Source organism: Mixophyes fleayi, chromosome 7, assembly GCF_038048845.1.
Source record: "Mixophyes fleayi isolate aMixFle1 chromosome 7, aMixFle1.hap1, whole genome shotgun sequence".
Classification (NCBI taxonomy): Eukaryota; Metazoa; Chordata; class Amphibia; order Anura; family Limnodynastidae; genus Mixophyes; species Mixophyes fleayi.
In genome coordinates, this window is record NC_134408.1 from 70651198 (window position 1) to 70669288 (window position 18091).

The 18091-nt window shown below is 39.7% G+C and overlaps 1 protein-coding gene across 5 annotated transcripts in view; it reads right to left on the reverse strand.

The window, feature by feature from the left end:
- TNRC18 (trinucleotide repeat containing 18) overlaps positions 1-18091 on the reverse strand; it is a 655441-nt gene that overhangs the window by 605936 nt on the left and 31414 nt on the right. For all 5 annotated transcript variants that reach the window (XM_075179957.1, XM_075179958.1, XM_075179955.1 and 2 more), the window contains one exon: positions 7749-9386. In XM_075179957.1, the coding sequence (XP_075036058.1) occupies positions 7749-9386 (1638 nt within the window). The remainder of the gene's footprint in view (positions 1-7748; positions 9387-18091) is intronic.

Sequence of the window (18091 nt, forward strand, 5' to 3'; positions counted from 1 at the left end):
TGGCTAAAAGATTGGTGTAGGAAGGAGGGTTTTGGATTCTTAGAGCACTGGGCTGATTTCTTGGTCAGTTGCCATCTTTATTGTCGTGATGGATTGCACCTGAATGAGGAGGGGGCTGCAGTGCTAGGGGAGAGGATGGTTAGAAGGTTGGAGGAGGTTTTAAACTAGGCTCCGGGGGGAAGGGGCAAGCAAGTATTTATGGGATAGACATTGAGAGTAGTAAGGAGGAATTTAACAAGAGTAAAGGGGGTGGAGAGGGGGGAAAGGGAAGCATAGCCGATAAGGAGCGGCCCTTTTTAAAGCAAAAAGAAATACCTAAGGGAGCCAATAGACTTAAGTGTATGCTTGCAAATGCAAGAAGCCTGACAGGTAAAATGGGGGAGTTAGAACTAGTAGCAATGAATGAGCAGTATGATATTATAGGTATTACTGAGACCTGGTGGGATGATACACATGACTGGGCAGTCAACTTGGAAGGCTATTCTCTCTTCAGGAGGGATAGGGTAAATAAAAGGGGAGGAGGAGTATGTCTTTATATTAAGCCAGAATTAAAACCAAGTATTCAGGAAGTTATATACGAGAATATTGGTGATAATATAGAGGCATTGTGGGTGGAAATATCCAGCGGAGGAAAAAGTTCAGAGAAGTTTCTGATAGGGATATGCTATAAACCGCCAGATATTAGTACGATTGAGGAAGCCCAACTTCTACAGCAAATTGAAAAGGCTACACAACTAGGTCAAATTTTAATTATGGGGGATTTTAATTATCCGGACATTGATTGGAGTACTGAGACCTGCGGTACAGCTAGGGGAAATAGGTTTCTGAGCACGCTAAAAGACCATTACATGTCCCAATTCGTTGAGGAACCAACTAGGAACCGGACTATACTGGACCTAGTAATAACAAACAATGTAGACGTAATATCAAATATTCAAGTAAAGGAGCACTTGGGAAACAGTGATCATAATATGGTCTCATTTGAAATTAGTTTCCAGAAACAACAGTATAAGGGATCAACTAGGACTTTGAACTTTAAAAAGGCAAATTTTAATATGCTAAAGGAGTCTATAAAGAGCATAGACTGGGACAAAGCCTTTGAAGGAAAAAATACGGAAGAAATGTGGGCTGTCTTTAAAATGTTGTTGGAAACATACACGTATAAGTTCATTCCTATGGGAAATAAATGTAAAAGAATTAAGTCTAAACCAATGTGGCTAAATAAAAAGGTAAGGGAAGAAATGCAAAGGAAGAAGCGTGCATTTAAATTGTTTAAGTCTGAAGGGTCAGAGGAGTCCTTCCATAGGTACAAGGAATGTAATAAAACATGCAAAAAGGAAATTAGATTGGCTAAATTAGAAAATGAAAGGCACGTTGCAAAAGAAAGTAAGACAAACCCCAAAAAGTTTTTTAAGTATATAAATGGCAAAAGGATTAAAAAAGATAATATAGGACCACTAAGAAGTGAGATGGGTGAATTGATAAATGATACTAAGGAAAAAGCAGAGATATTAAACACGTTCTTTTCTTCAGTATTTACCAGAGAGGAACAAATGGCAGGAGTAATACATAAAAATGGAAATGAAACCATGCCATTAATTAATACTTGGTTGTCAGAGGAAGAAGTCCAAAGGCGACTGAAGAATATTAAGATAAATAAAGCTCCAGGTCCAGATGGCATACACCCAAGGGTCCTTATGGAATTAAACTCGGAAATAGCTAGACCGCTATTCTTAATTTTCAGAGATTCAATCTCATCAGGCTCAGTACCAAGGGATTGGCGAATAGCAGATGTGGTGCCGTTGTTTAAAAAGGGGACGAGATCACAACCAGAGAATTATAGACCTGTAAGCCTGACATCAATAGTGGGGAAACTACTGGAAGGTATTTTAAGGGACAGTATTCAGGATTACTTGGTACGCAATAAAATTATTAGTGGGAATCAACATGGATTTGTGAGGGATAGGTCATGTCAAACTAATCTAATTAGTTTCTACGAGGAAGTTAGTGGGAACTTAGACCAGGGCAGGACAGTAGATGTGGTCTACTTAGATTTTGCAAAGGCCTTTGCTACAGTGCCACACAAGAGGTTGGTTTACAAAATAAGGGAACTGGGTCTAGAAATCAAAATTTGTACTTGGATCGAAAACTGGTTAGAGAATAGGGAACAGAGAGTTGTGATAAATGGAACATTTTCTAATTGCTCAAAGGTCTTAAGTGGAGTTCCTCAAGGTTCCGTGCTGGGACCACTCCTTTTTAATATATTTATTAATGACCTTGGTGATGGTTTAGAGAGTAAAGTTTCTATTTTTGCAGATGACACTAAACTCTGTAAGGTAATAAAATCAGAGCAAGATGTAGCTTCTCTACAGAGGGACTTAAATAAACTGGAGGATTGGGCGGCTAAATGGAATATGAGGTTTAACACAGATAAATGTAAGGTTATGCATTCAGGGATCAAAAACAAGTACGCAATCTATAAATTAAATGGAATTAATTTGGGAGAATCTATAATGGAAAAGGATTTGGGAGTGCTCGTAGACAGTAGACTTAGCAATAGTGCTCAATGTCAAGCAGCAGCTGCAAGGGCAAACAAAGTATTGGCATGCATAAAAAGGGGCATAGATGCAAGGGAAGACAGTGTAATTTTGCCACTGTATAAATCATTGGTAAGACCTCATCTTGAATATGCAGTACAGTTCTGGGCACCACTCTATAAAAAAGATAATTTGGAACTAGAAAGGGTTCAGAGAAGGGCGACAAAATTGATAAAGGGTATGGAGTCATTAAGTTATGAGGAAAGGTTAGCCAGTTTAGGCATGTTTACTTTAGAAAAGAGGCGCCTAAGGGGAGATATGATTACTATGTACAAATACATTAGGGGTCAATACAGAGAGCTTTCATGGGAACTTTTTACCCCAAGGACCATACACAGGACACGTGGTCATCCCCTAAGGTTAGAGGAGAGGAAATTTCACAACCAGCAAAGGAAGGGGTTCTTTACAGTAAGGGCAGTCAAGATATGGAATTCATTGCCAGGGAAGGTTGTGATGGCAGATTCAATAGATATGTTTAAGAAAGGGTTAGACAAATTTTTAGCGGAAAGGTGTATCCAGGGATACGACCGTTAATTTAAAATAAAGGATAGTAGTGGATATAGGGTAAAAATTGGATTGCAATATTGAGTCTGGGGGGATTTTCAAAATTGAAACAGATGGGCGGTTGCTTACTCTGGATTAATTTCAAATATAAGTGCAGGATCGCAGGAGATCCAAAATAGGTTGAACTTGATGGACTGGTGTCTTTTTTCAACCTCATCAACTATGTTACTATGTTACTATGTATGTCAGGGGTACCAGCCCAGGTACACCAGCAACAAGGTACACTAGCAGTGTCAACTACCCAGAAGAAACCCGGTTCTGGATGCCGGTATAGGAGTCCAGTGGTGGCAGCCTTTGTAAGCCCCTCCTACTGCAGCAAGAGGGCGCATTTGGGATAACGAAAGGGAACGGTGGCAAAGTAAGCCCAGTCAGTTCCCAGCAAAAACAGATAGGGTGGCATAGGCAGTCCATCCTGTCACAGTATATAAATAAATTATTCTGTATAGGGGCTGCAGCACTAGAAGTTTAGGCGCCGGGACTGTAACTATGTGTTCTAAATGTACAGTGGTAATGTATATGTATATAATAAAGAGAAGAACTTACCCTGTCCATGCTGATCCAGCTGGGGCTGGATCCCCTTCACCCTCCAGCAGCCAGCTTCAGTGGCTACCGGAGAGGCTTAGCAACCAGCCTCCTGGAATCCAAAGGGCCCAGGAGGTGCAGCAACTCCTGGGAGTCCCAGGAAGCTAAGTCCCTAGCTGGAGGTCAAAGAGCTTCAGCTAGTGACAGGCAGGGGCTGCTGCCCCGGGACCTTGTCTCTCCCTCTCTGTTTCTATTTTCAGACAAGAGGGAGAGCCAGACCCCGGAGTAAAGTCCCTGGAAGTAACTTTGGGTGGGAGATTTAAAGGATAAATCTCTTGCCCCAGACAGAGAGGCTCTAGGGGAGGCAAGTGGGCTGAGAACCCCTCTTCCTGGCAGCAATGTTAAAAGGTGTTAAACTCTCTGGGTTGATTCACGTGCAGGCTGCATGAATCAACCCAGATTGGTTAAGGGACAGGAGGACAGATTAGCCTCCTGCTAAGATTAATCTCCAAATGTGTATAAAAAAGGCTCCGTTCTGTATATTTTTAATACATTCTGGTTTCTTCTGACCTCCTGATCACTGGTACCTTACACCAATGTGAAAGCACATAAACATCACTTGCTTCAAAAACTTGCTTGGAAACTTCTCCATGCTGAAATTCCAGTGACCTACAGATTAGACCCAACTCTAATCCGTTCCCGGCTGTTCTGAGGTTTGGACCCAGCTTTCCGGTAGCACCGCTCTGCCCACTACCCAGCAGCTCTGGCCAGTGTGATAGGCCAGGAGGGATCTATCCACAGAAACCCTGATCCATAGTAAGAGGTCAGAGTTATCACCCCAGGTACACCAGCAACAGGTTACACTAGCAGCAACAGTTACCCAGAAGGAACTCTGTTCTGGATTCCGGTAAGGAGTCCAGTAGTGGCAGCAGCTTAAGCCCTTCCTACTGCGGTTAGAGGGCGCATTTGGGAAAAGAAAAGGAAAGGTGGCACAGTAAGCCCAGCCGGTTCCCAGCAACAACAGACAGGGTGGCATAGGCGGTCCATCCTATCACATCTCCCACCTAAATATAGTTCCAGGGACTCTGCCTCAGTCTGGCACTCCCATCTGGCTGGAAATAGTACCAGAGGAAGAGTGACCAGACCTCAGGGCAGCAGCCCCCAGGCTTCCGGTCCCCCACCCCCCACTGGACCACCAAGTATTGGGGCACCCTACGGAAATACAGCCCTCCGGATTCATGGACAGGAACTGGCGCGGTGGCAGAAACCCACCGGAGGAGCCCCAAGATCTTTACTGGACCAACAAGGCAGTAGGAACACTCTTCTTTGAAACAAATACACTTAACCCACACAATAATACATTTACAGATACTTTCCACATATTTTTACACAATGCGCCGGAGCTTATCCCGTTCAGTGCTGCGCCGATATGTTACACATTTCACACTCCCCAGCGCCCTACACCAAAGAATTATTCCCTTAGATGCTGCAGCGTGAGGTGTTACTCTCCCGTCTCAGCAGCGAACATTTTAAATACATTTACATTATTAATAATTATTTTAAACACGTGGTGGTGCCGGAGCACATGTCAAGAACAGTGAACCCAGCCACACCTGTATTCTGTTTTATTTTATGGATAATATTTTAATAAAAGAAACATGACAGATTTTTTTATTTTATTTTTTTTAATTTCCTTCCGATTTCCTTAGATTTGATAACAGATCAGCTGTGAAGCCAAGGGGAAGGAAAAGAAAAAAATCTGACGTAAAATATAGATAGACTAATAATGGGAGGTGTCTATATGTGCAGATGGCATTAAACTATGTAGAGCATGTCCTGGCTACCGCCTGATGGTTCCTAGAATAGAATGTTCAAACATACATTGTGTGATGATAATAATACACATTACTTGGAGTCCTTGAATGTTTTTATTATATTTCTCTAATGAAATCTAGAAAAGCGCTTTTCAGTTGAGCCTTCAAGAGCATCATATTTGCCACATTCAAAAATTTCAGCCAAAACTTGATCCCCGTCACTTCAGATAGTCAACTCCTTTTGTGAGGAGAAAATTGCTATGGGCCCTAGTGTAAAGCAGTGTATGCCACCATAAATCCATCTCTTAGACAATATTATATAAATAAGAAAAAATGTTGCAATGCGACTGGACAGGCTTACTTTGCCACCCTGTTAGTCACAGGATACAGCAAGCAATAGGTGTCAGGCAGAATCTTCAAGCAGTGATATTTTATTACGCAAGAGTCCTGACAAGGACTTCTCCACACAAGTTAATGGAACTGGTGATTATCAAGAAGATACAGATAGTAAAATACATTACATGGTCAAACAGAGCTCTTTATATTTAGTTTCGGACACATGTTGGCAATGGGTAAACCAGCCTCCTTTCCTAGCTGTCACCACAAAGCTTGAGATATTACATCCAATGATTAGCATCAGGATGTAATATGTTCTCTAAACTTAGATTTAACACAATTTAAATTTAACAAAATTCACACCTGCAATTCCCTAAATTACTTGCTGTTACATTATTAAGGTAGAAAACCTAAGACACAGAATGAAAAGACTCTTGTGCAGTCAGGCTAAAAAGATGTGTCACTCAGATAAAAAAACAAAAACTTAATTAGCATGGTACTTCCTTTAGAAAAGTTACAAAAACAAATCATGACATACGGTCTCAGAAATCGATACATTTCTAATACAAAAATAGGTACATTTGCAATGAAAAACATTGGCGCACTGTGCCACCAATTAAAATAAATGTATACAATAAGTTATTTCTAGGTGATCAAGCCAGTCCAAAAATATAAATTATTTTGCATGTGGTTTAATAGTAGAAGCATCCATGTGTCTAGTTCACGCTTAGCAAGGAATGCTACAATCCAACCAGCTGCTACCATCAGGATGTGCAAAATGTTGAATCTCCACATATGCCACCTTCTTGACCCACAAATCTATGAACTTTCTCATTAAATCGGGTGCATTCGCAAAATATAGGCACGCAACTGCATTTGTGCAGTACTTTTATACATTTGTAAAGTACCTTAATACACCAGTCAGCAGCTAAATCACAAAACATGTAAGCAATTAAAATCTACTTGATTGCTATTGCTGTTAATAGACCAACCAAAGTTTTTCGGTGTTAACACTTAGATGTGCTTAAGATGAAAAATGTGGAGAAAAAAAACAAACATTTAGAGAAAATTCTACGATTTTTAATAAACCGCCCAACTACCAAAATATCAGGAGACCAACATCTAGGACTAACACATTTCAGGAGACACTTATTCTCAAGCACCTCAGTAACGATCAACTTGCTGATGGCTATTGCATCTCAGCACTTCTGAAAGAATTACCAGTACCAGTTAATTGGAAAGTTGTCCTGTCCACCAGATTAGAAGCTTGCCACACTAAAGCTGATGGTGTATAACCACACTGTTTATCATTCCATAAGGGAGTATAAAGTTAAAAAAAAAAAAAATCTTTTAAAAACACACTATACTTTGCAATGTGGTCTATATTTGGAGCATATATTAATAGCTAATGATCACGACAATTTATTGTTTATATATGAAGAAACATAAACAGGGGTGAGAAAATCAAGTAGTGAAATAGCAGAGTTAAGTCACATTTTCTTGACTGCCCTAGCTTGTCGATAGGTAAAGGTTTGGAAATAAAAATAATTGCAAAACATATTTCGATTTTTCGCAATGGGATAGTTCAATAACTATGCAAAATGAAAAGTATATAGTAAGTTATATGAATCAAATGCAAACTATGGAAATAAACAAAGTAGTAACAACTTTCAAACTGAACCACCATAAAGAATTAATTTTGAAAAGGACCTCATCTTGTCAATAATAATAAAATTTGAAACAAATAAAATTAGATTTTAAAATCATATTCATACAAGCTCACAAGCTAGATATACACAAACAGTATACAAATCAAATAATCTCAGACAGAAAGCTATATATAACAGGAGAACAATTGCTTCCTAAAAACTCTTCTACAAACATAAATGTATTTTAGAACAGTAATTTGTCCTACCTTTAGAGGGGATCACTTTACTTCCATTATACTCCTTTTGTCGAGCAACAGCCACAGCAATGCCGACAGGTGGATTCCGCACTTCTAAGTCACCCTGAAAACCCATTATATCCTTGGTAAGGGACATAGCACTCTCATGTCTATCTGGGTCTTTCTTAACCTCTTGTTGACACATAGTCTGGACCTTGACAGCTTTTAATTGGGATTCATTCAACTTCATGTTGCCAAGACCCCCAAAAGGGCTTTTCTTGCCACTACTTTGCCAAGCAACTGCTTCCTTAGCAAAGTTCCCACTATATTTAATAAGACTCCGCATGGCAGATCGCTCGCAATGAACAGATAAGTGTGGAGTTTCTGAATTGGTTTTGCTAGGACCCAAAGTCTTGGATTCAGCACAAAGTTTCTTTGCTTCTTCTTTTCCTTGGCTCACTTGGGAATGTTGTGTTACTAAAACAGCCATCTGTGAAGTGTTACAATCACCAATTTCTAACTGCTTCACTTTTTGTTCTGGAACTTTCACAAAGGAATGTCTTGTGTGCTGATGAGAATCTTTTAATCCAAAAACCTGGCATGTTTCTTTGGTGCGGTCTCCCTGCCTGCAAGGAGTAGGAACAGTACTAGGAAAAAATGTCCTTTTCTCTAAGGAGGTATGTCCAGGAGTGTTCAGGAAGGAATCAGATACATCTTGGCAATTCAGAGAGTTATTACAGCAAATTACAGAACCCTGTCCTCGAAAAGATTCTACACTGGTCAGATCATTTGTTAAAAATTCCTGGGTAATGTGTGGAAGAGGGAATTCAACCATTTCTTCTGAATTCCTCACTTTATCTTTAAAGTCCCGAGTTTGGGAACAAACCTGTATATTATCATTCTGTTCGTCAGAAGCCTCAACAGTGGGCACAGAGCCTGGTGCTAAAACCCTTAGCTCACTGCTCGTCTTCTTGGCTTGTGGGTTGATGTTGTATATAGAAGAGTGGAGGGGCTGTGTGGGTAATGTGGAAGGGGAGGCTAATTTACACAAGAAATTTGAAGACTGTGAAGAAGGGCAGTTGCAAGGCACACCCAAATTTGTAGCTGTAGTCAAAATAGATTCAGACTGTTTAGATTGAATGGAGTTTGTATAACACATTGGCCTAATATTCTCATCATGCCTACTTTGGTCTTTGACACATCTCTCCTCCTCCGAGGAAATAGATTTAACAAATGAATCACCATGATTACAGTTACTTAGAAGAGAGTTCTGAAGAGGGTGTTTGCATTGAGATTCATTGTTTCCAGACCAGCGGTTTGGCACAAGTTCAGATATAAATGGAGAGTGATGTTCTCCGATCTTAAGTACCCTATGAAGGCCACTTTTCTTCTTTTCCCTTTCCACTTTAGTCTCCATATCGCGATCAACTAAATCACCAGACAGGGTTTCTTCTGCAATCAGTCTACGCTTTTTTGACGTGCCTAGTAAGCAAGAGCCAACTAACAGTTCATTTTTGCAAAATTTGTCCCTCGAGTCTTTAGAAGCCTCTTTGGAATTCTTATAAGAATGACACTCTAGATCATTTTCATGCAAGTGTGAGCTCTGTATCTCATTAGTCGATGTTGGAGGGTGATATATTGATTGTTGACCAGCAAAACAAACCCCATCTAGAATAAAAGAAAAGATTTTAAGAAGAAGAAGAAAAAATATTTTTTTATAGATTTTCATAATATATATATATATATATATATATATATATATATATATGTACACATATAAATACACACACACACAGAGGGAGGGAGAGAGGGATGTGTAACTGCCTTGCTCATATGCATTGAAAGATGAAGGCGATTATGTAGTCTCATGAACCAGAAAATTAAAATTGATACCTTCTACTCAATTTTAGTCCATTTGTAGACTTCTATAAGGCATTTTGCCATATTTTGCAAAACAACAAATATATATCCATGCATTGTTAAGGAATTAGGCATTTATACACAAATACAGAGCAACATTGTGGCTGGATCACCTAGAAATAACTTACTGTATCAATTTATTTTAATTAGTGACGCAGTGCACAAATGTATATCATTGTAACTGTACTGATTTTCGTATTTAAAATGTAATTATTTTTGATGCAGTGGGTATATCTTGAAGAAAATTAGTTTTTGTAAGAAAGTAAGAAAGCAAATTGTGAGAGCATTTCTAGGTCCTCAACGATAATGGTAATAATGATATGTGAAGGAGTTAAAAATCTTGGTATTTGCCTTAAAAATACATTCAGTGTAATCACCAGCTCCAGCCTTGACCTATCTCAAAGACCCCGGATGGAGGCCTAGCACATGGGATAATGGATGATGACATTGGGAGTACTGGCTCCAGTGAAAGTTGATAAGAACCCATAAAAGTGACATGAAGAGAACTAACTAGCTTTGTCAGAAGATTTATATTTACTCAGGAAAATATCAATCATGTGTTTCTATTTATAACCAGATCAAACGAATTTTCATGTATAAATGTATCCCACAAGTAAATGAGCACAGCTCAGTTCTTTCTTGACATTGGCATGTCTGTGTCTTGATTACTGATCTCCTGGTTAACCAGCATCTTATCTCACTTATATCTGAAGGGACTTGATAAAGGAGAGGTAAAATTACCCTAACAAAATCCTGTGCTAATTAAGTCTTTTCATGCAATTTGCCAACAGATCTTTTTAGCCTGAATACACAGCAGGGTGGTGTTACCATTCTATCCTATGTATTCTTGTTAAAAAGAGAAGGGAATGTGGCTGGATCACTTATAGATAACTTATTGTATAAATCTATTTTAATTAGTAGTGCTGTGACCGGGAGGGCTTACTTCGTCACCCAGTCTGTATGGTGAAGGAGGATGAAGGAATGTTCTTCCTGCCCAGTTTATCTGGATTTCTCTCTTACTGTCAGTAACTGAATTACTGACCACTTCTCAACTTGCTACCAGTCATTCACCAAGTGAGAATGCCAACTGCACAATAAATGTAGGATAATTCAGCTGTTACCACTAGTCTCCTACACAGGCACCTAGAACTCCTTCCTTCTGGAGAACTGTCGCTTCTAATGCACCCCCTTGCTGTGCACCTGGGCTGGTAAACCTGACCTCTTCCTTACAGTCATGCTTGCTGTGGATGGTCACACCTGGCGTATGACACTGGCCAGAGCTGCAGGGTATTGGACAGAGAGTTATTATTAGACGCTGGGACCCAACCTCAGAACAGCCAGATAACGGATTTGATTAGACCAATCTGTAGCTCACAAGAATTACAGCAGGCAAGTAGGCATCAAAGCAGGATCTTGAAGCAGTGAAATTTATTAGTTCAAGAAGTCCTAATAAGGACAGTTACATGCTAGTTTAAGGTACTAGCAGTCTCCAGAAGCTCAGATTGTATAATACTACATTACATGGTCAAACAGAGCTCATTATATATCGTTGCTGACACACATGTTGGCGAGGAAGGGGGGAGGGGAATGGGGAGAGAGCAACCCAGCTCCCTGATCCTAGCTGGCACCACAACGTCCGATATACTACTACCAATGTTTACCAACGGTATGTAATATATTCTATAATCTTGGATTTAACGCAATTTACTTTACACAATTATCATCAGGCAGCCTGGTGGCTTAGTGGCTAGCACTCTTGCCCCTCAGCACTGGGGTCATGACTCCTGTGTTTGCGTGGGTTTCCTCTGGGTGCTCCGGTTTCCTCCCACACTCCAAAAACATATTAGTAGGTTAATTGGCTGCTATTACATTGACCTTCGTCTGTGTGTGTGTATGCTAGGGAATTCAGACTGTAAGCTCCAATGGGTAGGAGCTGATGTGAGTGCGTTCTCTGAATAGCACTGTGAAATTAGTGGTGCTATATAAATAGCTGATTATGATCTGTGATTACCTAAATTACTTGATGGTTGCATTATTCATGTAGTTTGTCTATCTTTTTAGCAAGACAGGAAAAATGTAATGAAATCTCATGAACTGTGTCCCTTGATCGGTTAGGATCTCACTAGCTAACCCTACTGTACTAAATATAACAAGCAGCATGTCCGTTACCTTCTCCAGTTATGGAGGAAAGAACTACAGCCTCAGTGTACGTTGTGGCATAATTCACCACAGTGAGGATGTATCTCTATCCTGATCTACTGGGCACAGGTAGAGACCTACAATGTCCACAGCCGGTCACTGGGGAGGCCGGGCCGCTGACACACATCACAGGACTTACAGTAGGCTCGGACGTCATCTAACATTCCAGGCCAGAAAAAGTTCTGTGTCAGGCGCTTCAGTGCTCTGTCTCTCCCCTGGTGTCCAGCATTAGGGATTTCGTGGGCAACTGATATCACTTGTACATAAAAGCTCTGTGGGACCACCAGTTGAACTTGTACCTGGACCCATTCTACCTTCGTTGCTACCTGGTACAGCAATCCTTTACGCCAAGTCACACTCCCCAGTTCCATCCCCTAGAGGCCGCTGCCAGTTTGGTGTCTCAAGCCTTCCAGCGAGAGACCAGAGCTGCCCTGAACTCTTTCCTGCATCCCTCACTATCATCTAGGTAGGGACACTCTGCAGAGGGCTCTATGTTGGGGTTACAAGGTACAGTCAAATAGGGGTCAGTCAAAGGGAGGTCACGGTGGTCAAATATACTCACCACCGGAGCTGGCAAACTGCTAGGTGCAGGAGCATCACTGTGCATCCCCGCAAGGTCAGATTTGCCAGAGACAACATCTTTTGTGCTGCTAAGGAACATAGTCTTTCCAGAGGCAAAGAGATATCTGGTTCCTGAAGATTTTGCAGGTTGACTCTTTACATCGAGGCTGGCTGATGCTGTGGTTGCTGGTAAGGCTGTTGTCTAGCAGCTGAGGGCATTTTCCTCTGGGCTGGGTTGTGCAGATGTAGATTCTGAAGACTGTAGTCTGGCAGCTTGCCTCTGGGCAATGGGACTTAAGAAATGCGGTCACAATTCCAACCCTAACTTTACTTTCCAAGATCACATTGGTGGAGAAACCATCAATAACTGCACCATATAGAAAATTCTGGCCGTCTCCACAGTCCAAATAGACCTTTGCTACAGGCACTTCCCTTTCCAGTTCATCTGTGACAGTAAATTTGGTAGTGCGACCCTGCAATACTGAGGCAGCATCAATAAGATGGGGGCTCACGACAGTGCCTAAACAAGTGACTCTCTCCGCTGAGTAATTTCCTCAGTGCCACGATACTATATACTGCCAATGAAACAGTCTCTTTGGGCCAGTTAGACAAGTAAGCCAGACCCCAGGACACTGATTAGAGGCATGAGTCTGGGGTGCTTGGGTTGTGGGACAGTCCATCTGGAGGGAGCCGATTTTCCTGCAGCCATAACACTTTCTCTCAAGCTGCGGTGGAGCGGAGGCTGGCTAGAAGTCTCCGGCTTTGACGACGGAACTTATTTGGGGGAGGGGTGCTGACAAACAGAAGAGGGGTGTTCCTTTGTTTGCACAGTACATTGGGGCTGGCTGCTAGGTGATGCATCAGCCAGCGTGGCTGAATGTAATGGAATAAGTTATGGTACAAATATATGTTGGATAAAACAATGTTGATGTATAAAATCTGTATGGTCAAATGATTTTCTGTATTCTGTTCAATGGGTTAAAATCTTTTTAGTATGTTATACCCCACAATAGGGCATATATTCATAGGATGTTAAAATAGTTAACAGTTGTCATGCTATATAGAGAGACGAGTGTAAGAGGTCACATATGCCCTTTGACCTGCTTAGGCATAGAAATCTATGTACTATGATGAGGTTGTAGAGAATATATATAACCAACTTTGTCCTTATGAGGTATATTCTTTAAAGTATGTGAAGTGATTAGTGACGTATGTAAGAGGGGTGGTGTTACTTCCATATAACCTGTGTCTTACATAGAGAAGATTGCCTGTTTCATGTTGAATACAAGCCATTGCATATGCAATTTGTAAGAATAAAGATAACCTTTGCTTTTTCAAATACTTATATTTTTTTTAATCATTTATGCGTTAACATTTATGGAGGTGCCCACCGAAATATCTATAATTATCGATCAGCCAACACTTCTAGAAGAGGGGAGAGGAAATTATATACTCAACTGTGGCCACAAAGGTAATATATTTTTATCTTATGATTATATATTTCTGTCTCCCACTCTCTGGGTTTGCTGAAAAGGTATTTATAGTTATCTCTGTAAGTGTGAAATTGCAAACGTATCTTTAATTGTTTGTCTATATGTTTGTATAGATGTATAAGCATAGATTTGGTACCAATTAGAATTTCTCTTTTCTGTTCATTACTCAGAGACTGGGGGTAAATGTTTTAATATGCGGGTTCTTCAACACCCGCGTGTTCAGCCTCTTCCGCGATTAAATTTCAAGCGGCGCTGCATTGTAAAAGGAAGTTAACCCTTTACAATGCAGCGCCGCTTGAAATTTAATCGCGGAAGAGGCTGAACACGCGGGTGTTGAAGAACCCGCATATTGATACATTTACCCCTGGGTTTACCTTGTTAACCATGATATGAATAATTGAATGTATGTGAGTGTGATTGGGCTTTCTTTACGAGGCCAGAATCCAGGTCAGTTGCCGAATTCAAATATCACTTATGGTTAACTTTTGAAGGAGGCAAAGAATAGTCCCAAGTCACTTACGGTGAAACATAAAAATACACTATAAGGCCTAAGATAGCAGTGTGTGTAACATGTGTGTGATAAGTCCAGGATTTATCTGACGAGATAAGGTGTGGATTCCCTAATAACGGTTGGAGACGGTAAACGGGGAGTTGCATATTAATAGTGATTGTAGCCCTGTATTACCATGATGCAGACTGACTGGAGTATAAAAAAGATAAGCTGCGCCATGGAAGGATATGCAACCACACTGGAAGAATTTCCCCCTGGTTCTCCAGTGGCTATTATGTTCCATAAATACGGAAAAAGGTCTGTTTATTATGTGCATAAATGGTTAACAAGGTGTCCTGAATTTACAGAAAAAGGACATTTTAAAATAAATGTCTTAGGAGAAATAGGAAAGGGTGTTTTTAAAAGGTAAAGAAATGCAAGCTTTGCAATTTTGGTTAAATGAGGCTGATTTTCAAACCCCTAGCAATAGTGCAAGAGTTGAAATTTATGTACAGTGGAATTTTGCTATGGCTAAATTTTTAGATTGTTCTAAAGTTTTTTTGATTAAACAGGGTACAATTGAAAGGGTAAGAGAATATAATGCTAGATTCAGAAGAGAAGTTGTAAATTATTCGGGTGTTTTTGATGTGTTTGCAAAAGCGGATTTTAAAAGTATTTTGACTAGTGCTTTTGTGGAAGGGTTGAAAAATAATTTAAAAGTCAGAGTGCAAATTCATGACCCTCTCTGGGTTATGAAAGATATTGATACCTTAGCCGCAATTGCTGCACATCATGAGGATAATATGGTAATTAAAAAGGTGCAAGCAGAAACAAAATTAATCAATTTGCAAATGCAAGCAGCTAAAGCCACTATTCAGGGGATTGAACCTGAAGCAAGGGTTAATGCATATCCTGACAGAAGTAACAGATCACAAGTGATATGTTATAACTGCCAGGAGAGGGGGCATTTTGCCAAGTATTGCAGAAAGCCTAGGAAGCAGAGACAATCGGGTAAGACCAGATCAAACAACAACTTCTCAGGATAATATTGATTAACGGTCTCCAGCAGCTCTTGTGCACATGTGTCCAGTATTAAAAACCAATGTAAAAGACCCCATTGTAAATATGACAGTTAATGGTAATAAGCATGAATTTCTGATTGATACGGGAGTTGCAAGATCAGTATTAAAAAATGAAATTTCATTACCAATTACTGACAGAATTGCTATAGGAGTCGCTGATCATGTAATTTCTTTAAAAGAAACAGAGCCAGATAAAAGGTCACTTAAAGTCCTGTCACAGATAAACATTCTTTTTTATTGGCAGCAAATGCTCCTTCTAATTTGTTAGGTAGAGACTTGTTGTGTAAATTAGGATGTTCAATATATTGTACTCCGGATGGAGTGTTTTTAGACATACCTGAGAGAAATAGACATGAAGTGCAGATAGCTCTTGATATAGATGCTAATATGCTTTATCACGACACATATGAAATTCAGCTTGTATGGTGCTAACAACCAGGGCTAAATAAAATGGTAGATGACATGCTAGAAAATGTAGCTAGTCAGTTGTGGACTACAGATTTAAATGAGACTGGGAAAATGAAGATTAGCCCAATCTCTGTTAAATTGAAACCAAATGTATCAAATTATGAGTTGTCGTTTACTTTGTTTGGTCATGAATATTCAGGTCATGCAGCTGGTGTTTTGACACAGCCCCCTGGGAATATCCCCAGACCTGTTGCATACTACAGTAAGCAACTTGATCCCGTGGCTAGAGGGCTTCCAAATTGTTTAAAATCTGTTGCAGCCACAGCTATGTTGGTAGACAAATGTGCTTATATAGTTTTGGGAAATCCACTTACTGTTCGAGTGCCATATGCTGTAACAATGCTTTTAAATTGTCATATGACTAGACATGTTACAAATGCCAGACTAACAAAATGGGAATTGATTCTTCTAATAGCTCCAAATATTACACTTGTCAGATGTAACGTTTTAAATATTCAGCTACTCTGATTGCCTATTGCTTCTGATATTGAATCTGATAAGATTAAAAAGGAGGGGAAGGTATATTTAAATACAGATGATAATAATTTGGCATTAAGTGAATCAGATGAGGAGGATGAAAACAAAAGTGAACATCAGAATTTTGAACATTTTGCTCATGAACCACATGATTGTGTTGTATACATGCAGCAAACTACTGCATCACAATCAGATTTAAAAGAAATACCATTGCGAAATCCTGATTTAATTTTCTATGTAGATGGCAGTTGTCATAGAAGAAATGATACAGGAGCATTGAAGTCAGGATTTGCAATAGTGGATGATAATGTGACTGTATATTCTGAAAGCTTATCGGTTCCACATTTTGCTCAGACGCTGAATTAAAAGCATTAATTAAAGCTTGTCAATTGGCAGAGGATAAAACAGTAAATATTTACACTGATAGTAAATATGGGTTTGGTGTTGTTCAGGATTATGCTGAAATATGGCAAAGAAATTTCATCACAGCTAATGGCACACCAGTCGCTCATCATGAAATTGTGAATGAATTATTGAATGCTATTCAGTTACCAAAACAGGTAGCACTTATTAAATGCTAAGCGCATAGGACATGATGAAGTAACAAAAGGAAATCATAGAGCTAACTTAACTGCTAAGAAAGTAGAAGAAAAAGATATTGCACAGATTGTTGAAAATACTGAAATTCTAAATGTTGTAATACCTGATCAAACGGAACTAATTGAGATACAAAAAGGTTGTGTTTCACAGGAAAAGGCCCGATGGGAAATGGCAGGATGTCAAATTGGTAAAGATGGACTGTGCCGTGGAAAGGGAGGTAAGCCTGTAGCTCCCAGAGCACTCTTACCAGCATTGGCACAAATGAGTCATGGATTAACCCATGCAGGTAAGACTGCTATGAAGAATATAGTCCATATGTATTGGTATGCACCTGGATTTTCAGCCATAGCTGTCAGGTACTGTGCTTCATGTATTATCTGTCTACAGAGTAATGCAGGGAAGGCAGTAAAAATACCTAATCACCTGCCACCAACTGACGGCCCATTTCAAATAATTCAAATTGATTTTATCTAACTTCCTAAGTGTAGGATGTTAGAATTTGTATTAATATGTGTTGATCAATTTTGTGGTTGGGTTGAAGGTTACGCAGTTGCAAAAGCCACCGCTAATGTTACAGCTAAAAAAAAAATGAACAAGAATTTGTATGTAGATATGGCATACCACAGGTACTTTCTTCTGATCGAGGTCATCATTTTATTGGATCTGTTTTTAAGCAAATGTGTGAATTATTAGGTATAAAACAACAGCTTTGTGTACCGTACCATCCACAAAGTAGTGGGAAAGTTGAAAGATAAAATGGAATTATTAAAAGTGAACCGTCTAAAGTATTCAAGGAAACGAGGATGCTATGGCCTGACGCATTGCCAATAGTTTTACATGCTATCAGATTAACCCCTCGAGGTCCTCTCAATTTATCACCGTATGAGATTCTGTTTGGAAAAATTCCTAATTTAACTCTGAATTGCAATACCAGTCAAAGCCAAGTTAATGATGTGACTTAACTACATTCTATCGTTTACTAAACAGTTGATACAGATTCAAGCTGCTGTGATAGGCACACAACCGATTCCGATTGACGGAGCCTGTCATAATTTGAATTCGAGAAATTGGATGATGATAAGA